Source organism: Sorex araneus, chromosome 6, assembly GCF_027595985.1.
Source record: "Sorex araneus isolate mSorAra2 chromosome 6, mSorAra2.pri, whole genome shotgun sequence".
Taxonomy (NCBI): Eukaryota; Metazoa; Chordata; class Mammalia; order Eulipotyphla; family Soricidae; genus Sorex; species Sorex araneus.
In genome coordinates, this window is record NC_073307.1 from 122,867,248 (window position 1) to 122,891,784 (window position 24,537).

The 24,537-nt window shown below is 56.1% G+C and overlaps 1 protein-coding gene across 9 annotated transcripts in view; it reads left to right on the forward strand.

Moving 5' to 3' along the window:
* Positions 1–23,609, forward strand: part of NAV2 (neuron navigator 2) — an 822,512-nt gene extending 798,903 nt beyond the window's left edge. For 6 of the 9 annotated variants that reach the window (XM_055141684.1, XM_055141678.1, XM_055141681.1 and 3 more), the window contains 9 exons: positions 2,155–2,323; positions 5,409–5,644; positions 8,136–8,290; positions 8,460–8,531; positions 10,297–10,493; positions 12,859–12,977; positions 19,810–20,013; positions 21,711–21,832; positions 22,267–23,609. In XM_055141684.1, the coding sequence (XP_054997659.1) occupies positions 2,155–2,323; positions 5,409–5,644; positions 8,136–8,290; positions 8,460–8,531; positions 10,297–10,493; positions 12,859–12,977; positions 19,810–20,013; positions 21,711–21,832; positions 22,267–22,276 (1,284 nt within the window). In that variant the 3' untranslated portion in view covers positions 22,277–23,609. The other 3 variants (XM_055141680.1, XM_004607847.2, XM_055141686.1) reach the window with 2 other exon arrangements.
* The last annotated feature ends 928 nt before the right edge of the window (positions 23,610–24,537 follow it).

Genomic DNA, 24,537 nt, shown 5'->3' on the forward strand with positions numbered 1-24,537 from the left:
TGGGGTTTTTGTGTCTGTTCCAGAAAGCATGCTAAGTTCCTCCCTTTGTGTTACTCTTTTTTTTTTTTTTTCTTTTTTGGGTCCCTCTCGGAGAACCTGGCAAGTTACCGAGAGTTTCCTGCCCACATGGGAGAGCCTGGCAAGCTCCCCATGGCGTATTCATATACCAAAACCAGTAACAATGATGGGTCTCATTCCCCTGACCCTAAAAGAACCTCCCATGCAACACTGTTGGGAAGGATGAGTAAAGAGAGGCTTCTAAAATCTCTGGGCTAGGACGAATGGAGATGTTACTGAGACTGCTTGAGAAAATCGACAATCAACGGGATGATGATGATGATGATGACGATGATGATGATAATGATGCTTTTTGGGTCACACCCAGTGATGCTCAGGGGTTACACCTGGCTCTTCACTCAGGAATCACTCCAGGCAGTGCTCAGGGGACCATATGGGATGCTGGGAATCGAACCCGGGTCAGCTGCATGCAAAACAAATGCCCTACCCAGTGTGCTATTGCTCCAGCCTGCCTTGTGTTACTCTTAATTTGTAGCCAGTCCTGGGAGAAAACTTCTGTTTCTTACCTCCATTTTTAAAAGTGAGGGAAGGCTGGGGTGATAGCTCCAAGTGGGAGTGTGCACGTTCTGAGTGCAGAGTGCCCCCAATTCAATCCCTGGTATCACCTGGTCCCCTGAGCACCACCAGGAGCGACCCCCGATCAATGTACCACCAGGAGCCTGGACACCACTGCGTGTGATGCCCGAACAAAACAAGATGTAATTTTTTTTTTAAAGAAGATGAAAGTGAGGAAAGTGAAACCGAGATGGATTCATTTGCCTAAGAGATCAAAGATTCATAAAACACCAAGTATTGGTCATGCTGGGTCAGTCGGCCTTCAGATCCTGACTTAACTGGAATGTTCTCATCTCTAGAGAGTGGGTTCAGATGAATGACTTCACTCTTCCTTGTCTCCCTCTCTGACTGGGGACCCCAGAGGACAGGGCAGCCTCTGCTCACAGGCAGTGCTGCGGGCTCAGCTCAGCCTGGCAAACACCAGGCAAGCGCTTTTAAGCCAGAGATGTATTCCAGGCCCCAAAGATCCGTGGTTTGGCCACAGGTCATGCCCCATCTCGGCAGGCCCGACAGTGGTGGGATTATGAACAGTTTAGAGCAGACCCCACCCCCACCCCCACCTGCCACCGGGACCCAACCTTCTCTCTGCTGCTGGGCTCTGGGGACATTAGCACTGTCGCACTGTCCTCGCATTGTTCATCGATTTGCTCAAGCGGGCACCAGTAACGTCTCCATTATGAGACTTGTTGTCACTATTTTTGGCATATCGAATACGCCACGGGTAGCTTGCCAGGCTCTGCCGTGCGGGCAGGATACTCTCGGTAGCTTGTCGGGCTCTCCGAGAGGGACGGAGCAATTGAACCCAGGTCGGCTGGCCGCATGCAAGGCAAACGCCCTACCCACTGTGCTATGGAGCTGAGACCCTTCCAAGAAAAAGATAGAGCTCAGTTAGTGTCCGCCCACCTCAGAGCCCAGGGACCTTGATTCCGAGCTCATTGCCCTGGAGCCTTTAAGTCCGTAGCCTGAAAGGAAACATTTTCCAGAGGCAGCTCACGTTTTCCTTTTTTACGTGCAGGAGCTGCTTTCTGCCAGCCGTCCCGGGTCTTGTTCCCTCACCAGCAGCAGAGTGTCTGTCCCCAACCTGAAGGGGCAGGTGGAGAGGCTTCCTGTCAGCTTGGCTGTCTCGTGATCTGGGCAGCAGCGCTGTGTCCTGGGCCCAGTAGCCACAGGCCTTCCTGCCGCCTCACTCTCCCATGCTTGTTTCTTCCAGACTAAACGTCCAGTCGTTTGAGCGGGGGTGCAGGGGTGCTCCACGGGTCCCCGCCAGCACTAACTAAATAAATTCATATTTTATGAGGCCTTTATGGCCCAGGCCCGCAGCCCATAGTAAACTGCCTCCCGCTACCCCCTCCCAGCCGCTGGTTTGCCTAGCGCTGTGTCCCACCAGGTAAGCCGCTGAGAAAGGAGTGAGCGAGAAAGGAGGGACCGTACATCACCCAGCCAGAACCAGCCACCCCGGGCAGCTTGGGGGCCTCCTTTTTGATGGGGGTCTTTGTTTTGGCTTTCTTTGCCCCCCCCCAGGAGTACATCATTCACGTGGACCCGGTGAGTCAGCTGGGGCTGAATTCCGACAGCGTCCTCGGCTACAGCATAGGGGAGATCAAGCGCAGCAACGCCTCCGAAACCCCGGAGCTGCTCCCGTGCGGCTACCTGGTGGGCGAGAACACCACCATCTCGGTGGCCATCAAAGGTACGGCGTGGGCCCACCCGGCCCCAGGGATGGCTGCTTCCTGTTCTGTGCTTGGGGGGGGGAGGGGGGCGGGGGGGGGAGGGAGGATGGTCTCAGAAACAGACACCGACCTCTGGGCCTCTCTGTGTGGGTGGGTGGTTTTAGTTCTCCACCCCCCCCCCCACCTTCAACCACAGCTATTCTTACCTAAGCAAGTTGAACAACCAACGGTCTTCAGCTTTTTTCCACCACAGAGGAAACAAATTAGGGCCGTTTGTTGCTGAAATCATCTAACAAAAGCTCCCATTAGCTGGATGACTCGGAGATAATGGAATCTTAATAGCCCCCTGGGACTGAGGCTCTTCCCAGATCAGGGGACGAGGGCTTGCCAGCCTGCCTTGGACGCCAGCCGGAGCTGCAGACAGGAAACCACAGTTGGCTGTGGGGTGGGAGAGAGTGACCCCAGGAACCCACCAAGGGCTTGCTCCCTGCGTGGTGCCCCCAAGCTTCCAGTGATGGGGCTCCTCAGACCAGAGTACGACCCTCAACAGGGCTCCCTGTGGTAGGCGGGGGCGGGGGGGGGGGAGCGAGGGGGAAATTGCACGGCCAGGTAGAGCAGCCTGGCAGACAGGTCCCCCACCCCCACTCCCCATGTGGGTGTGAGGGCGAAGGTTTGTGAACACGCAGGTTCTTTCATGTCCAAACCCCTGCCGTTCAAAGGCTGACTTCATCACATCTTGCCCAAATTTGCTTAAAGGCAAGCTTTCCTTTTCGTCTATTCTGTGACCCTCCCCATAGAACAGATTTCAGTTTAGTTGGGGTTTTTTCCTTTTTTTTGAAGGGGGTTACCCACATCTAACATTTCTCAGGATTAACTTCTGACTCCGTGTTCAGGGAACCACGTGCAGTGCCAAGGTCGAACCGCGCTTGGCGATATGCAAACAGCAAGCTTTCCTTCTATCTTTCCAGCCAGAGCAGATTTGAGCATGTACCAGCCTGGGCTCAGTCTCTGGGTTCTCCCACCTCTCATTTTTCTGAAGGGCCCTGATCTGACCACGGCTTTAATTATTTATTTGTGAGTCTCTGGGTCGTGACCATTAATGATCTGAATGGTGCCAGAGGCAGTTCGTGGGTGTGACTGCCAGGTTCCTGGAAGAACAGGGAGATGGGGGGTGGGAACGGGTGGGCGGCTGCTGAGAGCAGGCCACAGCTCTGCAGAAAGAGGACAAGAGTATCCACCTCTGCTTCCTGTTCATCCGGGACCACCCTGCCTCAGAGCCTGGTCTGTTGCCGCTGTCTCTCTGCAGAGGTTGTTTTTTTTTTTTTCTTTTTGGGTCACACCTGGCGATGCACAGGGGTTACTCCTGGCTCTGCACTCAGGAATTACCCCTGGCGGTGCTCAGAGGACCATATGGGATGCTGGGATTCGAACCCGGGTTAGCCTCGTGCAAGGCAAATGCCCTACCCGCTTTGCTGTGGCTCCAGCCCCCATCTGCAGAGGTTTTAGCATCTCCGGGAATTTTGCTTGATCGGTGGTGGTCGTGGTGGTTTTGAATGTTAGCCAGGGAAATGATTCAAAGTCCTGGGGCGGGGGCGGGGGTGCACTCAGGAGCCTTGCTTTTGACCCTGGCACCTCACGGTTGGTTCCCCCAAGCACCCAGCCCCGAGAGCACTGCCGGGTGTAGCAAAGCAAAAACAAAGACTATGATAGTGCTTCTGTTGCTGCAGAACCACGTTATGCAGTGCTAGGAAAGGTGCGGGGTGGCACTGGGGCCTGGCACGTGTGAACCGCATCCCTGGCTTCTTATTAGGTTCATTTTTAAGCGACTCCCATCGTGTCTCTGTTCCTGTCATATTTAAGAGATAGACAGACCTTCGAGGTCCTAAGAGCCATACACAGATTTGAAGCTACCCGAGATGCTTCCTTTCAGTGGTACCCGGGAAAAGGAGTGTGAGTGGGCCAGAGCCAAAGAGTTTGTCTACAAAATACTCCTGGAGTCAGTAGTCAGAGTGCTTGCGTTGCACAGAAGTTCAAACCCCAGCACTGCCTGTGGTTCCCCGGCACCACCAGAAGGCATCCTTAAGCACAGAGCCAGGAGTAAATCCTGAGCACCGTAGGTGTGACCCGAGCCCCCAAACAGTGACTCCTGGTAGGGAGGGGTGGTTAAGGAGAAAGCCTGGATGGAGCCAGGGAGGTAGTAACAGCAGGCCAGGTGCTTGCCTTGCACGTGACTGACCCAGGTTCAGTCCCTCACACCCCACAGGATCCTCCAAGCACTGCCAGGAGGAAGTCCTGCTCACAGCCGGTATGGCCCAAACCCCCACCAAGCCCTTCCCCACAAAATCGAGAAAGCTTTGAGCTGCAAACCTGCCACCTCCACATTGTCGATAGTCAGTAGAGAAACCACTCGGTACATCGAGCTTCAAGCCTACGTTCTAGACCTTGGGTGCATCATCCCTGGGAAGGTTTTTAAGGAAAGAGTTCTCTTCAAGCCAGTAGCTCTGATGCATGACGCCATCCAGGCAAGGAGGTGGGGAGAGAAGGTCCCCCTTTATGTCTCCAAAGCGCAAAGGTCTCAGCTGGTAGAGTTGATTCTGCATCTATGGCAGCCGTAGCGCAAACCGACACACACACACACACTTGTCTGCCTTTGTCCCCACTTTGAAGATAGACACTTAGTTTCCTGCACATTCCATCTCAGTGTGGCCACCTGGCACGTGGGACCTAGCACACAGGGTGAGGGCCCAGGGTGAGGAGGCAGTCCCAAGGCACTGGCCCATGGGAATACTCCATCCCAAGACGCAAGCAGAACCCAGCCTCTCAGGAATCCTGCCAAGGACGGGGGGAACCAAGGTCAGATATTCAAGATGGGTCTGGGTGTGACAAAGTCGGGCAGAGCACTGGGCTTCAGCAGACGGGGGCCGTTGCTCTCATCCCCTGGACCCAAAAGGGCAGGGCCTGAGGTATGGGGGGTGGGGGAGGGGCTGCCCAGCAAGGCCCTCCCCTCAGGCCCCAGCGGTGGTCCTAGGGAGCAGGCAGGGGGAGAGAGAGCCACCCACTCCCCAAGCTGCTAATCCCCCTCCCTGCCGCCTCTCTCCAACCCAGGGCTGGCAGAGAACAGCCTGGACTCGCTGGTGTTCGAGTCCCTCATCCCCAAGCCCATCCTGCAGCGCTACATCTCCCTGCTGGTGGAGCATCGGCGCATCATCCTGTCGGGCCCCAGCGGCACTGGGAAGACCTACCTGGCCAACCGCCTCTCGGAGTACCTGGTGCTGCGGGAGGGCCGAGAGCTGACAGATGGTGTCATTGCCACCTTCAACGTGGACCACAAGTCCAGCAAGGTGAGTCAGCAAGGTGAGGGCACGTTTGGCAGGCTGGAAAAAAAAAAAAAACACCCACCTGGCCTGGAAAAAAAAAAAAAACTTCAGGCCCCTCCAGAACCAGATGTCGGCCCTGTCCCGACCAAGGGAGTCAAAGCAGCGTTCTAGGGAGGCTCCCCGATGGGGAGCAGAAATGACCTCATGGTGGAGGTCGAAGCATCTCAGCAACACGGGATTGGCTTTGGCTTGTTCCTCTGCCGGCTCTCCCAAGGGACACTCAGGAGGCCCAGGGACCCCTCTGGGGACTCTCAGCCAGCCAGGCCAGCAGCTTGATGCCGCCAGGGCCCATATGCTTGCAGTTCTGCTCAGGCCCTGCGGTGCCAGGGGTGCCCCCCTTCATGCTCGGGGTTGAGCAAGGTGAGGTTCGTGCTCCGTGGTGCCCTCCACACAACTCTTGTCTCCCAAGCCACAGCAAGTTTAGTCTCAAGGTCAGTTTTTCGGTGGGAGGGCACGCGCCCACCGCAGTGCTCAGGGCTTATTCCTGAGCCTGTGCTCAGGGAACTGTCTGCAGTGCTGGGGGTCAAAGCAGCTCAGGCACTGGCCCGGCAGGCTTCTCACCCACTGGCCTCTCTGGGCCCCTCGAAAGCCCATTTTACTCATCCCTCGCCCCCCGCTCAGGAGCGGAGCGTGAGGCTCAGTGCTGATGCTTCTTCAGGACCATGCCGATGCATTCATCTCTTTGTATCGGGTGCAGCCAAGTGCTCTTGTTTTTCCAAGACAGAGTTCCTTCTGTGGAAAGGCAAGAACAGCCGCCCACTTCTCCGGACTGCTTGTCCCACGGCCGGCAGCCCTCTCCCCGCTGTGCCTTCGGGGGGGTGGCGGGGATGGCTCTCCCAGCGTGCCCAGGAGGCTGCTTAGGTGTCGGTAGGCTGGCTGTGTGCCTCAGACACACCGAGGTGATCCTGAGCCTCGGGACAGAGCCTGGCCTAGTCCCGGCTGTGGCCAAGGAGATGTGTTCTGAGGCTGGGTCATTGTTTGGGGCAGTGGCAGCTGGCGGGTGACCCCCCTCTGACCACCGCTGTGCGTGGGGAGGCAGGGCTGAGCAGAAACGCCCCCTCCACCTACATTGGTCTCTCTCTGCACTGCCATATTCTTTTGTCTGTTTGTTTTTTGGCTTTTTGCCTCACACCCCGGCGATGCTCAGGGGTTACTCCTGGCTCTGCACTCAGGAATTACTCCTGGCAGTGCTCAGGGGACCCTATGGGATGCCAGGAATCGAGCCCAGGTTGGCCGTGTGCAAGGCAAGCACCCTCCCCCCTGTACTATTGCTCCAGCCCCGTTCTCGGGTGATCTTGATTTCTTGTGGGGGCAGGACAAGTGAGAGGCCATCAGGAGCCTGGGAGCCAGGGCCCTGGGCTCCATGTCAGCCCCCTCAGTCCCACCTCATTCTCCCCCTTGGAGGGTGCCCTCTCTCCAGCCAAATACTGCAAGTCTGAGTGAGCGCCTGTCCTGGTCAGATGACCGAGGCCAAGGCCCCAGGGTGGAGAATGGAAAATTACTAGTCAGGGAAAAGGTCGGACTATTGTGCCTATTGCCAGCCAGCCACCCTGACTCAGTGGACAGAGATAGCGAGAGAGACAGAGACAGACACAGAGGCAGAGAGAGAGAGAGAGAGAGAGAGAGAGAGAGAGAGAGAGAGAGAGAGTGCATGCATGTGCCCGCTCATGTGCATGTTTATGCGCGCGCGCGCATGTGTGTGTGTGTGTGTGTGTATGTTTCAGCCATCTCTGACCAGTCACCGCCCTGCTCTGCCTCAGTTTTCCATTATGTTCCCACCCCAGTGTCCCTGCGGGCCTGTGCAGGGGGCTCTGCAGAGCTGGCCCCATCATGAAGGTGCTGACATCGCTGGGGTCTCAGGCCTGCCCTGCCCACCCTGCTTCAGCCCCTGCTGCTCTTCACCGTGACCCTCTCTCTCTGCCTTGAGCCTCGTCCCCAGCCCTCCTGGGGCTGCTTGCTGAGTGCTCTCTAGCCGGCGTCCCACCTGTCCTTCCTGCCTAAACTCAAGGCCGGTCCTTTTGCCCCCGATCTTCCAGCTGCCTGCAGCCTGCCCTCCTCCCCCCGCTGCTCTGGGTGCCACAGCCTCACTCGGCATCACTGCGGGGAGCAGGGCGCTGTCTGCCCTGCAGCTCAGGGTCATTGCAGGGCTGGGGACAGCCCCAATCTGGCTGCTGGTGCGACAGGCCCGAGAACTCCAGGGGAAGTGGCGGCCCTCTTTAAGGAAGGGTGGGACAGGGTTGGGGGGGGACACACTCCCCCGCAGAGCCACACTCTTGCTTCTGTGTTGCTGGCAAGTGCCAGAGGCATGACCAAGGCCTTCCTCGTACCTGCGCACCGCCCAGAACAGGCGGGCCCCCTCCAGCACGCACGCCCTGCCCGCTGGGCACCAGGAAGGCTCTGTGCCCAGCCTCTCGGTGGCCGTGCCGTCACTCTCGGGTTCTGCCTGGCCCCACAGGAGTTGCGCCAGTACCTGTCCAACCTCGCCGACCAGTGCGCCAGCGAGAACAGCGCCGGGGACATGCCGCTCGTCATCATCCTGGACAACCTGCACCACGTCAGTTCCCTGGGCGAGATCTTCAACGGGCTGCTCAACTGCAAGGACCACAAATGGTGAAGGCCGGCACCCCGCTCAGGCCCTGGGGGGGAGGTGTGGGGGTGGGGGATGCTGTAGGCACTCGGGGCTGTGTGGGGAGTAGGGGGTAACCAGAGCCCCCTCCCCACACCCGCTGCTCGACCCCAATGCGCTCACATCATGCCCTTTCCTTCTCTTCGCCTGCAGCCCTTACATCATCGGCACCATGAACCAGGCTACCTCCTCCACGCCCAACCTCCAGCTGCACCACAACTTCCGGTAACTGTCACTGCCCTCCTCCACCCATGATCGGGGGGGTGAGAGCATGCATTGAAAAGTGTCAAGTGGGGCTGGAGTGATAGCACAGCGGGTAGGGCATCTGCCTTACATGCGGCCAACCCAGGTTCGATTCTTGGCATCCCATGTGGTTCCTGGAGCACCGCCAGGAGTAATTCCTGAGTGCAGAGTCAGGAGTAACCCCTGAGCATTGCGGGGTGTGACCCAAAAAGAAAAAAAAAACAGAAAGGAAAGTGTCAAGTGTCTGCTGTGTGCTGGTCCTGGATGGTTCAAGGGCTGGGGCAGGAGAGGGGGGTCAGGGAGAGGGAAAGAGTCTCCTCTTTGCCCGCTTCACTCCTTGAATTTGCACACCAGCAAATCCGGGTCATTAGCATTATCATTCTAGGGCTACAGATGGGCGGAAGGAGGCTCAGAGAAACACAGGGTTCCGGGAAGGGGTCCACAGCTGGTCGAGTGGCCATGCTGAGACCCCCGGGGCAGGGCTCTGTTTCTTAGTTCGGGGAGTAGCTCCGGGGGAAGGGGGTCAGGAGTGCCCTTGTCTTCCCCAAGCTGGACCAGGGGCAGCTGTCTTGTCCTGAGGGAATATGCGCAGGGAGACTTCTTGCCTCTGCGCCTGGGTCTGGGGAGCCGGCCCTGTGGGCTGGAGCACGTGCCACCCATGCAGGAAGCCCAGGCTCGGTATACCACACCCCTGCAGGGTTCCCTGAGCACCCCTGGGTGCAAGACAGAAACTGAAAACCCACAGAAAACAAGCCAGCTCTTTCTCCTCCTCGCGCCCCCTGCTTGGCCGGGTCTGTGTCTCCCGCCTCCTTCCTGCCCCACCCCGTCGGGGACCACCACGGTGGGCTGGGCCGCTGGTGGGCTGGACTGAGCGGCCGTAATGTCAGCTCTACCCCCCGCCGCTCCCCCTGTCCTTTGGGCTCTCTCCGGCTCCTGTTCACCGTCCACTTCTCCAGCCTCCCTGAGGGGGAGCCCTTGGAAGCCGGCCTGAACCACAGCCTTGGCCCGACGGCAGTTCCTCCGCACCTGGGGTTTTTCCCCGCCCTCTGCCCCCGATCTTGTTCAGGCCCAGGCCTTCTCCCAGAGACCCTCGAGGACCTTGCGCCTCCTCCTGCCCACACCTGCCATCTCTCAACACACGATTCCACCCATTTTTCTCACCCGAGGGTCTTATCTGGAGCCTGCCCCGGGACCCCCTGCATGCCGGCCTCTGCACCAAGGGCAGCCAGAGGAGTGGACAGTCTAGAACTCAGACCTGATCCTCACCCCCTTATGCTTCTCCAGTGTTTCAGTGGCTCCTGGCTGCCGCCACAGTGAAATCCAGGCGCCCTTGGTGGGTGGGCAGGTCCTGCCCGCGTGGAACAGTTCCCCTAACAGCCCGAGTCTGGCTCTCTCACCGACGCCTCTGCCGGGATGGCAGCTTGGGCACCTCACCCCCATCTCCTGCCCTGCTCCTGCCTCTCCTCTTGTGGCTGCTCCCTTTGGCCCAGCCCAGACCTCCCTCTGCAGAGTCTTCCTTGTCTCCCGGGCTTCATCCTGCTTCCTTCCTGTCTTCCCTAGGTCGCCCTTCTGGGAACCATGGGGCTGTGTTTGAGTCAGCTGGGGGTGGGGACCACGACCACAATGCCAGGGACTCAGGAAGGCGCTGGGCTGAGTCCTGGCTGCACCCCTTACAGTTCTGAGTTGCTCTGAGCCTGGAATTCACACTCACGTGTCCCCGATTTCCTTTTCCCTCCCCCTCCCCCAGGTGGGTGCTTTGTGCCAACCACACGGAACCCGTGAAGGGGTTCCTCGGCCGCTTCCTGAGGCGGAAACTCATGGAGACGGAGATCAGTGGGCGAGTGCGGAATGTGGAGCTGGTGAAGATCATTGACTGGATCCCCAAGGTCTGGCATCACCTCAACCGCTTCCTGGAGGCGCACAGCTCCTCGGACGTCACCATTGGTAGGCGATGACCATCCTGGGCCCTGATCGGGACGACTCCATTCAGATCCACGTCGGGGGGATCATGGCCCTGTCCGTGCAGAGAGAGGAGGGGGCTGACTCCTGTTACCCCCTTACCTGCATTCCTTTCTCCCCTCTCCCTGCCCCAAGCAGTTGGTAGGGGCGGGTCAGCCGAGGAGAGACCCCTGCAGCCTGACTCAAGGAAGCACCCCACAGCCCACCCCAGACACCCTCAAGCAAGCCCCCCTCTTGGAGATGGGCTTTGCCTTAAAGATAAAATGTCATCATAAAAAAAAAATTCCCAAGGGACTGGAGCAATAGCACAGCGGGTAGGGCGTTTGCCTTGCACGAGGTCGACCCAGTCCAATTCCCAGCATCCGTATGGTCCCCCCGAGCACCGCCAGGAGTAATTCCTGAGTGCATGAGCCAGGAGTAACCCTGTGCATCGCTGGGTGTGACCCAAAAAATAAAAAATAAAAAAATAAAAAATAATCCCAAAATTCCATAATGCTTGTTTAAACAAACAGAAAATCTAAAATGTACGAAGGAATAAAAGAATGTGAATTTTCATAATACTATTTTCAGAGAAGTTATATTACATATCCTGAAGAATCCAGTAAAGTTAAATGGACCAAACACTCTACACACACACACACACACACACACACACAAATACACACACACAAATACACACACACGGATAAAATGTCATCAGTAATCATGAAGTGTGGGGTCCCGAGCTATAGTACAACCGATAGGGCATTTGCCTTGTATGCAGCTGACCCGAGTTCAATTCCTGGCACCACCATCTGCTTCCCCCAAGCATTTCTGGGAGTGATTCCTGAGCACAGAGTCACGAGTAAGTCCTGAGTACTACCAGGTGTTCTCGGGACTTAAAAGTAACAACAATAACACAAATCTTGAAATGTGGGTGTGTGGACCAGAGGAAAGGCAGATCCTTCTCATTGGTGCTGACTCGCCCTGTCCTCATCTGCTCACCAGCATACAGGGGTGTTTGAGTTTTTGTCTTTGGGGGGTTTTGTTTTACTTTTTTTGGTTTGAGGCTATATGCTGGGGGTTTACTCCTGGCTCTGTGCTCAGACATCAGTCCTGGCATTGCTTGGAGGACTGTATGCCAGTTCAGGCGCCAAGCCCAGGTTGTCTGCATGCAAGGCAAGAGCCTTAACCCTCGTAACTAGCTCTCCAGCCCTTTGCCATTCTTTTCTTTTTTAAAAAAAAAAAGAATTTAATTGAGATAGGTGTGGTTCACAGACCTGTGGCACTACAAAGCTGTTCATGATTGGGTTTTAGTCATGCGATGTTCCAGCACTCATTCTTTAACCAGTGTACATTACCCAGCACCAATGTCTCCAGTTTCCCTCCCATCCTCCCCCACCCCCCACCAGCCTCCCTCTACTGCAAGTCTCTCTCTTTACCTCCCTCTCCCTCCTTTTAGGCACTGTGGTTTGTGGTGCAGATACTGAAAGTGTCATGTGTATCCCTTAACCTACTTTCAACACTCAGTTTTTGTCCAGAGTGGTCATTTCCAACTATTGTTGTCGTACTGGACCCTCCTCTGTCTTAACCACCATTCCCACACACTTGTAGTAATTTCCAACCATTGACCAGTCCTCCTGGCCCCTGTTTTCTTGGATATTAGTCTCTTACTGTTTTTTTTTTTTAGATATAACAGATGAGTGCAGTCATTCTATATCTATCCCTCTCCTGACTCATTTCACCCAGCCTGGTACTTTCCATGTCAATCTATTTATTTATTTTTATTTATTTATTTATTTGTTTGTTTGTTTATTTATTTATTTTGCTTTTTGGGTCACACCCAGCAATGTCCAGGGGTTACTCCTGGCTCTGCAGTCAGGAATTACCCCTGACGGTGCTTGGGGGACCATATGGGATGCCAGGGATCGAACCCAGGTCTGCCTCGTGCAGAGCATCCGCCTTACCCGCTGCACTAGTGCTCCAGCCCCCCCCCCATGTCCCTCCATTTATAAGCAAATTCCATGTCCTTGTCGTTCTTTTGAAGGGTCGCCCACCCAGAGTGGCTCTCCCACATGTTTGGCATGTGTGTTCAGCCTGTGTGTTTGGCGTGTGTGTGCTTTCCCAAAGTCAGGACGCCACAGTGCCATCACAAGCGGCTCCCCTTCAGGAAAGCCCCTTTTCCTCGGTTTTTCAGATTTTCAGAGGACAGAGGTCCCCGGGCAGAGTCGGGGTGTCTCAGGCTGCACTGTGGTCCCAGCCCGGCAGCTGAGGTTTCTACTGTCACTCAGCAAACCCAGGGTTCCCTGAGGCCAGGGCTTCTCCTGACCATCACTCATGTCCGCTCCTTCTGTTGCTGCTGTCTCCCCAGGCCCCCGGCTCTTCCTGTCCTGCCCCATCGACGTGGACGGTTCTAGGGTGTGGTTCACGGACCTGTGGAACTACTCCATCATCCCCTACCTCCTGGAAGCTGTCAGAGAAGGACTCCAGGTGAGAGACGACACCCCTAGGCATGGTGGGGAGACAGCCCTCGAGGGGACTGCGTTGATTTCTTCTGTCGGGAAGCTGAGCAACATGCAGTGACCATGCCTCACCTGTGTGCTTGCCTTTAGTCTAGTGTCGGGCTCTCTGAGCTGCAGATCCTGGTGCCTTGTGTGAGTACAGGCAAGGGTTTGATCTCTCTGGTCCCTCCTGGGCAGAGAGCATAATGGCATGTGGCCTGCAAGAGTTCATAAAACTGTCACGATGGCTGGAACCATTAGGCCCACATTGTAGGCCGAATGTCACCGGACGTGGGCTCCAGGCTCCTGGGCACCCCTGGGAAGGCCCAATATTTCTAAGGAATATACAGTAAGTGAAATCTATGCTAGGGAGCCCGGGAAATGGGAAGTTGGGTTTGTGTAGCAAACTGTTCTGTTTTCTTTTGTCTGGTTTTGTTTGGGGGCCATGCCCAGCAATGCTCAAGAGTTATTCTTGGCTCTGTACTCAGGAATTACCCCCCGTGGTGCTCAGGAGATCATATGGGATGCCAGGAATCGAACCTAAGTCAACCATGTACAAGACAAACGCCCTACACCATGCCCGAGTTTCGTAGAACAATGCTACAATTGCCCTGCTAGCAACTGTAGTGTTGCTCCGGCCCTCAGGCTGGTCTTATGCGGCAGTTTGGTTTGAGCTTTGCATGAGTTGTCCTGGGGATTTCTTCCCCTGGAGAAAGTTGATGAGTCGGGGATTTGCATCCAGGTCTCTGACCCAGAGTGCGGGTCGCATACCCCACGCCACAGGTGGCTACCGGGGCTTCTCCATGGGAACTCTGGGGCCCACCAGGCTACAGGTCCCCAGGAAGCAGCAGCCCTTCCTCCCACCTTATTCTGCTCGGCTCACTGACGCCAGGAACTCAGGCTGGCCCAGGAGCACAAAGGCGGCCGAGCTGTGTGCAGACGGCCAGCCCAGCCCACTCTGCTTCATCCACGAGCACCAGGCTCACCGACCGCTCCGGAAATCCACTTCTCAGCCTGTGCGAGAGGTTTAGTGTCCTGGGTGCCTGCAATGGGAGACACAGAGGCTCTGAGAGACCCGGGGAGGGCATGTGAGGGCTGTGGGGGCGTCCATTTGTGACTGTGGTGTGGTGGCTCCACCTGACAATATCCATTGTCATCATCTCCTTCTCACCTTGGACAGGCTCTGAGGGGCTTTATCGTGAGGAGCATTTGTCTCTAGGCCACAAAGGCCCGGGGGTAGGGGGCACAGGTAGAAAGGCCTGGGGGGCCTCTCCTTTGGGCACTTCCCTTTCAAACACCGTCCCCAGCCCCCAAGCTCAGTTCCTGGGCTCAGCCCCCTTCTTCTGTTGCCTTCCGCCTGTGTTGCTCCTTGATGTGTATCTTTTATTATTATTATTATTATTATTATTATTATTATTATTATTATTATTGGATCACCATGAGAGTCACAATTATGATGTTGTTCTTGATTAGGTTTCAGTCAAGCAGTATTCCATCACCTGGCCCTTCCCTTCACCGGTGTACATGTCCCACCACCAATGTCCTCAGTTTCCCTCCTGCCCGACTCCTCCAGGCCTGCCTCTATGGCAGGCACTGTTCTCTCTTTCTCTCTCTCTCCCCTCCCTCTCTCTCTCCCCCCTTCCTCTCTCCCTCTCCCTTTCCTCTCTTTTTGTCTCTCCCTCCCCCTCTTCCTCTCTCCCTCTCCCCTCCCTCTCTGTCTCTCTCCCTCTCTCCCTCTTTCTTTCTCTTTCTCTCCCCTCTCCCTCTCCCACTTACTCTCCCCCTCTCCCTCTCTCCCTCTCTTCTTCTCTCCCTCCCATATGTGGGAGAGATTGCTATCCTCTAGTTCCATCCATGTCATGGTTAACTGCATGATTTTGAAGTTGTGTTACAGTTGTTTTATTATAGGAGCCGTTCCCGGGCCAGTACTTGGCTGTGCTCATGGCTCAGGCATGACTCATGAGCACCATTGGTTGTGGTTCTTCACTCCCCCCCCCCCCGCCCCTCCCAGAAAATAAGGTTTCATTTGACAAAGGAATTCTTTTTCTGTTTGCTTGTCTTTGTTTGCGGGCACCACATAACAATGCTTAGGGGTTATTCCGGGCTCTGCACTCAGGAATCACTTTGGGCGTTGCTTGGGGGAATCCAGGAGAGTGAATCTGAATCCATTTGGGAATCGGGAGATTGAACCCAGGTTGGTTTTGTGCAAGGCAGTTTCCCTGCCCTCTGTGCTGCCTTTCCAGTCCCGACGAAGGAGTCCTTTCACTTAAAAAAGAAAGAAAAAAGAAAAAAGATTTAGGGGCTGGAGACCCATGTTCGATTCCTCCATCCCTCTCGGAGAGCCCGGCAAGCTACCGAGAGTATCCCACCCGCACGGCAGAGCCTGGCAAGCTCCCCGTGGCGTATTTGATATGCCAAAAACAGTAACAACAAGTCTCACAATGGAGACGTTACTGGTGTCCGCTCAAGCAAGTCGATGAGCAATGGGATGACAGTGACAGTGACAGTGACAGAGCTAATACAGAGGTACAGAGCTTGCTTGGCATGCATCTAACCCCAGTGTGATCCCTGTCACAGCATGCAGTCCCCGAGCACTGAGCCAAGAGTGATCCTCAAGCACAGCCAGCTGTGGCCCCAAATAAACAGCACAACCTCCCAAAAAGGCTTAGAACCCCCTGCTGCACTTCACATCACCTTGATTCCTATTTACTGTGATGTGTGGGTGGGTGGAGGCTCGGGGGACGGGGCGGGGAGTAGTAAATGACACACCCCCCACCCCCCCCTCCCAGAAGTAAGAGCACTGGTCTGAGAGGGAGCATGCCCTCTCTGAGAGGGAGCTTCGGAGCACAGGATCCCTTAGCCACGGTTAAGGCTAAGAAGCTGCACCGGCAGGGTCTCCCAGGACTGTCTGGGAGAGGCCACCCAGAGACGCTGCTGGGTCAGGTCCCCCTCAGCTTCCAGACAGTCCCCTGGACAGCCCTTCCCGACCTGGAGGGAGGAAGGAAGGGTGACATTGGCCCCTAGTGGTTGCCACATGTTTCTGTAGGTTTCGGCTTTTTTTTTTTCTTGGCCGTGTGTGTGTGTGTGTGTGTGTGTGTGTGTGTGTGTGTGTGTGTGTCTGTCTGTCTGTCTCTCTGTCTGTCTGTGTCTGTGTTTGTGTCTGTGTGCATATCTATGTGTGTCTGTATATCTGTTGTGTGTGTACACGTGTGTGTATGTACGCTTGTGTGTACGCACCACGCACGCACGCAAATTCAGAAGGGTTTGTTGTGGCCCTGGTTTTCCTTCCCAGTGTCTTGGTTTCCTGCTCCTGATCCATTAGGGATGTCAGACTCCTCCCTGACATGGAGAAAAGTAAAGGTCTTGTCTGTCCATCCGCCCGTCTGTCTATCTGCCTGTCTGCAGCGCCCCAGAGCTGCCCCAGGGCTGGGCAGGGGAATAAAGTGTTTTCTGGCATTTCCTTAGCTGGCTACGGCACTGACCTGGCCATTCATTGCCTCGATTTGAACAAGCCCAGCGGGCAAGTGGAGAGACTTGTAAAAATATTTTCTGTTCTCGCCCGATGCACAGTTCCCTTATGACTCAGCCCGGCCCTCTTCCCCTGCGGAGATGTCGTGGTAAACACTTGCCAAAGTGGCTCAGGCGTGTGGAGCGACTTGAAAATGCCCTTGACAGAGGCGGGGTTGGGGGGGAGTTGGGAGGGGGGCAGGAAAGGTTGGGGGAGGCATTTACCTGCTTGGAGACCGGGACAAGTCTCAGCCTTCCCGATTGTCACTTTGAAAAGTTTGGGCTACAAGACTGGATTTGTCTGTCTGCTTTGGGTTGGGGCTGGCGGGTGGGGGCCCACATCTGCCACTGCCTTGGGGCTACTTATGCGTTGTGCTTGGGGCTTGCTTCTGGCAATACTCAGGGCTCGAGCAGTGCTGGAGATCAAACCGAAGCCTCCTCCCTGCAAAGCATTCGCTGAGCCCGTTTGGCTTATTCTCCGGCCCCAGGAGTTTTATTTTCTTTTTGTCCAAGATGGCTATTGTGGTGGGTGTGGGGGAGAGGGAGAAAAGCAAGCACTTGGGAACTGCTATAGACCACCCTCGAGCCCTGGATTCCGACCTCGGTTCTGCTCTGCGCATCTCCGCCCCTGGGTTGGAGGGCGGAAACAGAAGCCGCGGCTTTCCACAAAGAGGCTTTGGTTCAGTCTCAGAGATTGAAGTTCTGGCGTAGGAGAAGTGGCCCCGCTCCAGAGGGAAGCCCGGGCTGGGCCAAAGAGGCTTCTAAAAATTGCAGGGCTCGCTCTGATCCGGAGCGGACGCCTTGCCTTCTAGACATCCCCAAACGCGTCTGCATTCCCCTCGCCCCTGGCTTGTCCAGACGTGCCCCCACGCGCGGGCTCCCTCCAGCCGCCCCTTCCTGCACAGACTCTGCGCTGTGGAATGCCAGCGCCCCGTTCCCAGGCCCGCACCGCTGCCCCAGGTGAAGGAAGCGTGAGCCACACGCAGGGCCCCCAGCACAGACAGGATGGGCGTCAGCGTCTGCCGCAGCGATGAGGTCATCGGACGCTGGGCTTGGGGGGGCGGCCTCTGGTGAGGGCCTCCCTGGTAAATCACGAGGAAAGGTCGGGTGGCTCAAGGCGGGCACGGGATAGCAGGAGCAGACAGACAGACAGGCAGGCAGGCGGACAGGCAGGCAGGCGGGCGGACAGGCGTGGTCTGGAAAGACTGACACGTGTCTTTCCGTGTCAGTCCCACTGCCGCCGCTCGGGGTCAGGAGTCTCTGGGTGGTGCTGTGTGGAGGAGGCGCCTTCCAGAATCAGACAGACGGGCCCAGGAGCGGGCCCTGTCACAGCTGCTCAGACTACAGGCCAGTGGCCTGGACCTGCAGAGACTCGGGTTCCAGCTCTGGCCCCTGTCCTTCCTGTCCCCTCCTGTGGCCAAGGGTGCTACCTCAGGGGTCCAGTGCTGCTTAACAGACGGACCATGCGACAGAGAGAGCCCACCAAGGGCCCTGAACCACACTTCTTATCTGTTCTTTTCTTTTCTTTTTTTCTTGGGGGGGGGGGCGGGGGTCTGGAGCGATAGCACAGCGGTTGGGCGTTCACCTTTCACGCGGCTGACCCGAGTTCGATTCCTCCGCCCCTCTTGGAAAGCCCGGCAAGCTACCAAGAGTATCGAGCCCGAGAGGCAGAGCCTGGCAAGGGGGTGGGGGCGTGGAAAGAGAAAAATTTCTTTTATTTTCCTAAAAGCCAATGTCATTTATTCTTGCAGAGATAAAGGAAATTTTTTCCTACTGGTTATGGTAGGAAAAATAAATTTTATGGTGAAAAATAACACTGTTAAGCTATGTGGGTTTCACGCTACAGGACCTGAGATGCATTTTAGTCTCTCCTAGAGACCTTTGGTATCATATTAGGTTGACAAAGTATGATCTATGTATGGCAAAGTTAATATATGGACTGACGTGGTTTTATTCCTGTTAAATGTTCACTGTCATTGTCACTGTCATCCTGTTGTTCATCGATTTGCTCGAACAGGCACCAGTAATGTCTCCATTGTGAGACTTGTTACTGTTTTTGGCATATTGAATACACCACAGGTAGCTTGCCAGGCTCTGCTGTGTGGGTAAGATACTCTCAGTAGCTTGCCGGGCTCTCCAAGAGGGGCAGAGGAATCGAACCTGGGTGGGCTGCATATAAGGCAAATGCCCTACTGCTGTGCTATTGCTCCAGCCCCCTGTTAAATGTTATGTAAATAAATATATATATTAATTTTTTAATTGAATCACTGTGAGATAGACCCTTCCAAAGCTGTTTGTGATTAGGTTTCAGTCATACAGCGTTCCAACACCCCTCCCTCCACCTGTGTTCTTTAGGGAATTCATGTCTGTTTCTTTTTTTTTTTTTTTTTTTGGATCACACCCAGCGATGCACAGGAGTTAATCCTGGCTCTGCACTCAGGAATCACTCCTGGCGGTGCTCAGGGGACCATATGGGATGCTGGGAATCGTACCCAGGTTGGCCGAGTGCAAGGCAAACGCCCTACCCGCTGTGCTATTGCTCCAGCCCCCATGTCTGTTTCTTGAAATGTCGAGGAAGTACCACTAATGTCATTTGTCAGGAGTTATTTATGGTTTCGGGAAAGAAACTTGGCAACATGTTTCTGGTGACGACGCTGGCAATGGTGGTTTTCTGTTTTAAGAGCAAATCCGTCACCCTGCCCAGTGTTACTCAGTATGTGAAGAGGAAGAAGCCTGAGGGTCCTGCTCACCCCGTCAGTGACCTCCATTACAACTTGCTGTTTCAGAAGTGGTCCATGCTTCTGGAGAAGGGGCCCCCAGAGACCCACTGCCAGAGAAGCGGGGTTCACAGAATCAGGGTCTCTGGGCACCTCTGTCTGCCAGACCCTGGCAGAGGTGCTCCTTGCAGGATGCCATGCCCGCTGTGCAGTCAACACCTCTTCCCAGCTCTGCGCCTGCGGCTTGGTGACAGTCACTTAAAAGTCGCCTCGTTGAGGGGATTCACATCACAGGAGGTGGCGGGTGCCCCTATCAGACTAGGTTTTCCCTCCAGAGTCCAGGGGTTACCATGGCACGGCTGGGACCTGCTCCCCACTCAGCCTGACTTCAGAGCCAGTGCCCTCCGACCCCTCAGACCTAACTTGACTTCCCTCCTTGCATCTCAAGCTGCTGGACCTTGGGGTGACCTCCCTAGGGTCCAGTCCTGCCCTGAGAATCTCTCCACCTGCAGGGAGGCACCAGGCTGGGCTCAGGGAGACTTTCAGCAGGTCTCCAGAGGCCGGAGTCCACTTCACTCTCTTCCTCCTTCATTGCAGCTCTACGGGAGACGCGCCCCCTGGGAGGACCCTGCCAAGTGGGTGATGGACACCTACCCGTGGGCCGCCAGCCCGCAGCAGCACGAGTGGCCACCCCTGCTACAGCTCCGACCAGAGGATGTGGGTTTCGACGGCTACTCCGTGCCCCGGGAGGGGTCGGCGAGCAAGCAGATGCCCCCCAGTGATGCCGAAGGAGACCCACTGGTGAGTGCCCCGTGGCCCAGCTCGGCATGCAGGGGGCATGCAGCCACAGAGGGGACGGAGCCAGCCCCCCCACCACCCCCTTTGGCAGTCTGGGCCTTTCCGAGACATCGTCACCTGCGTTTTCTGCCTTGGCTTCAGCTTTTGGCTAAAACCACTTAGTCCCTCTGAGTTGTTTTTTTTTTTTTTTTTTCTGGTATCAAGTCAAAGATTAAAAATGTGATTTACCAGGGCTGGAGCAATAGCACAGCGGGTAGGGCATTTGCCTTGCACATGGCCAACCCGGGTTCAATTCCCAGTATCCCTTATGGTCCCCTGAGCACCGCCAGGAGTAATTTCTGAGTGCACAGCCAGGAGTAACCCCTGTGCATCGCCGAGTGTAACCCAAAAAGAAAAAAAAAAATGTTTTACCTGGGGGCCGAAGCAATAGTAGAGTGGGCACTTACCTTGCATGCAGTCGACCCAGGTTCAATCCCCAGCATCCCATATGGTCCCCTCGAGCACCGCCAGGAGCAGTGAATGCAGAGCCAGGAAAAACCCTTGAGCATCTCTGGGTGTGACCGAAAATGCCAAAATATTCAATAAAAGAATGTGGTTTTTTTTCTGAGGCTGGAGAGGTAGCTTAGTGGGTTGGAGTAGCGTGGTCTGCCTGCAGGAGATCTGAGTTCTGGTGCCATGAATGGTCCCCCAAGAACTGCCTCAGTAAGTTCCAAGTACTGTGGGATGTGACCAACACACACACACACACACACACACACACACACACACACACACACACACACACACGCGCGCCCACGTGCACGTATGCACACCAGGGCCTGTTAAAGACATTACAGGGATTAAGGCACTGGCTTGCCCTTGCGTGCAGCTGGCCTGGGCTCATCCCAGCACCCCCTGTGGCTCCCCAAGAGCATCATCAGGAGTGATCCCCGAGTGCCAAGCCAGGAGTAAGCCCAGAGCACCACCAGGTGTGGCCCCAAAACAAAAGAAGTTATTCTCCCCTTTCCCCCAACAACTACCCCACATCTGGCTCTCTGATTTGAGCATCACCACTGTCACATGCCCTCCTTTTGGGCGTCTCCTCTCTCCCGGGGAATGGAGCAGAGGCAGCATTCCTGAGTCCCAGAAGAACCAAAAGCACCTGCAGGAGAGGTAGGGGCCTAGGAGGAGCCCCGCAGGTGAGGGGACATGGATCCGCACCCTGGGCCGGTGGGCGGAGCTAACCCTTTTAACTCTGTCTGCACTTTTTTTTTTTGTTTGTTTTTTGTATCACACCCAGTGATGCACAGGGGTTACTCCTGGCTCATGCACTCAGGAATTATTCCTGGCGGTGCTCAGGGGACCATATGGGATGCTGGGAATCGAACCCTGGTCGGCCGCGTGCAAGGCAAACGCCCTACCCACTGTGCTATTGCTCCAGCCCCTCTGCACTTTTTATTGTCTCCGCCCTTGCCAAAGCCAGCCCGTCCCTGTAGAAAGCGCCAGGAAGGAGGGACAAGGTGGCCATTGTCCTCGATGCCCCCATCCCCCCGCCACAGGCTCATCCAGAGTCCCATTGCTGCAGTGGCATCTGCAGCCCTAGCAAAGAATCAGGCAGAGCCGGGAGATAACACAGCGGGCCCAGGATGAGTCTGGCACGGCGGGCGGGTGGCGGGCGCCCGTCAGCCCGACACTCACGCTCTGTCTGGCTCTGCCCGCAGATGAACATGCTGATGCGGCTGCAGGAGGCGGCCAACTACTCCAGCCCCCAGAGCTATGACAGCGACTCCAACAGCAACAGCCACCACGACGACATCCTGGACTCGTCCCTGGAGTCGACCCTGTGAGCGGGCCCAGCCGCCTCTCTCCGCCTCATCCCCTTCCATCCATCCTCCGCGCCCTCCCGAAGATGACCTCCTGAGCCAGCCCCCCCACCCCCGGACGCAGCGTGACAGCTGCAGGGACCCCACCCCCTCTTCCCGCAACACTCCCCCCCCACCAGCCCCTCGCCCTCCAGCCTGATCCGGGCTGCAGGGGTCCCCCGCCAGCTGCCTTGGCACCACGGGGCTCCCTCCCTCCCGAGCACTGCACTATTTCCTGCTCTGTTCTGGTCATCCTTTCTTTTCTCATGTGTTGTGTTGGGGGATTTTCATTTTTGTTCTCGTTGTTTTTGTCTCATGGCTGTGACCTCCCCTGAGACACTGAAGATGCTCCTTGGGAAATGATGTTCACCTCTGATGCGGAAAGGATCTTCTTCTTTTTTTTTTTTTTTTCCAGAAAACAATAAAAAAAAAAAAAGGGACTCACTTGAAGCTCTGAAACCAAACAGCATCCTACCAGCGGCCGCTCAGAGACATTCAGGACTGGAGCCAAGCTGGAGAGAGGCAGGACGTGGCTTCCCCTGAGCCCACCAGGAGCCTCTAGACCCTAGGGGGCTGCTGTCAGCACCCCAAGGCCATGCCGGCCCGGAAGAACAGGTGCCAGCCAGGGCCTGAGCCTGCCCAGGACATGCCCCAGAGCTCCCACACTGCGGGCCTCGCCCGACACCAAGCCTACTTCCTGTTTCGTTGTTTCTAATGGTGCTCCCTCTCCCCAGAGGCCGTCCGCCCGTTCTTCCTTTCCACCCACCCCTTTGGGACACGACTCCCAGACATGACGCACAGGGAGCGCGAGAGAAGGCTCGAGAGTGTCCTTGCGTGTGTCCACGAAGCGGCCAGTGGGGAAACACGCAGACCAGAAACATCTGATTCCGCCCCCCGCCCCAAGCCCAAGACGAACCAGGCTTTCTTGTTCTGCGAGCACTGTGTGGGGACGCGGACAGTTCTACCTCGGAGAGCTGATTTCCCTCCTCCCTAGTCGCCCATCCCCACCCAGGAACGAGGAGTCTCTCCCGCCCCCGACTCTCAAATTTGAAAGCTGTCTCTCCAGCCCCCCCGGGGTGAGACTCTGGCCTTGGGTGGAAGGAAGAACCGCAGGAGCTGTTTGGGTTTGGTCCTGCTGAGTTTTGGTTTTCGGCTTGTCTGCCCATCCTTACGTTGGACACACTCACCTCCTCTGCCGCTGGGGACCGGGTGGACCGGGGGTGGACGGGGCCCTTGTGTGCCCTCGCCTTCCCCTCTCGTCCTCCAGGCCGCACTGCCCCGCTCTCAGCAGCACCTCAGGCGTGCCAGCCCCTGACCTCAGGTGAGGTGGGGAGGTCACCCCGGCGAAACCCTGCACTTTCCTCAGAACCGACCATCACGATGCAAGTCCGCAGTGGGGGGACCCCATGCCCGCCTCCGTCCCCACGGGCCTGGCTGTGCTCCATGGTGCTGACCCTCCCCAAGTGATGCCTTACTGGTTTTGTACTAACCGTGTTCATGGATGCGTGTCGTGCCTGCCTGGGACCCGTCATTTTCTTTCATTTCCGTTTATCCCATCAGAGCAAACAGGGCTAGAAAGAAAAAAAAGAAAAGAAAAGAAAAAAAAAAAAACAGAAGTCATCCACTCACTAGGAGAAGTCGAGTCGCTGTGACTTTTCTCATCCAAAAAGACTCATCCGTGCGATTGCGTGACCCTGGGGTGGGGTGGGCGTGCATTTTCTTCAGTTCTTATCGGTCTCCAGCTAATTCCCCACCGCCCCCCCCCCCCCGACTGGACAAGGATCCGTCTTGTGCAGGAAAAGGCAAAAGTTCCTCCACGTCTCCCCGCTGTTAGACAAGCCAGAAGGTGTCCTCCCTTCCCTGGTGTTTTCCTTGCAGAGGGGGACACCTTCTCTGTGCCCGGTTTCCGTGCCGGAAAGGGCCTTTCCCTGTAGCCGGGCTCTCTTCACCATCGGGGGTCTTACTCCATCTGGAACTCTTCTGTTTCCAAAGGTCCGTCTCTCTTCATTTTTTTTTTTTAATTTTGTTGTTGTTCCATTTTCTAAAACTGCTCCTCTTACACTGGATGACGCCGCTACTCCCCGCCGTTGAAAGGAAAAGGGGGTCCAGGTCCCCGGGATGGGTCCACTGGGCCCGCTCTTGTTGCTGCCCCTGCACTCAGTCTCAGTAAACCCAGACCCTCTCCCACCCCTCCAGGCTCAGCCATCTGACTGCGATGTGTGACTTGTTCTAGTTCATTTCTCATAAAGTCTTTGAACCGTATCTTGAGCCGGTGACCATGGGCCAAACTCCTGAGCCTACTGGTAAACCCCAAGGGGAGTTTCCTCCGTGCGTCCCAGCCAGGTCCTTATAGCCTCATACTGTGAATTTAGAAGTGTTCCGGGCGCCTTGAGTAAGGCACCTGCTGACCTTGTTTGGAACCTCTTCCTTCTCCTCTTCCTCCTCCTCCCCCTCCTCCTCTTCCTCCTCCTCTTCATCTTCCTCCTCTTCCTCCTCCTCCTCTCCCTCTTCTCCTTTCTTCATCTCCCTCCTGTCTCTTCCTCCCCCTTCTTTTTCTCTCCCTCCTCTTCTTCCTCCACCTTTTCTTTTCCTCCTCCTCCTCCTCCTCCTCCTCCTCTTTACTCCTTCACACCCGCTTTTCTCTTTCCGCCTCTCTACCCCACAGTCTTCCCTCCCACTGGGTCCA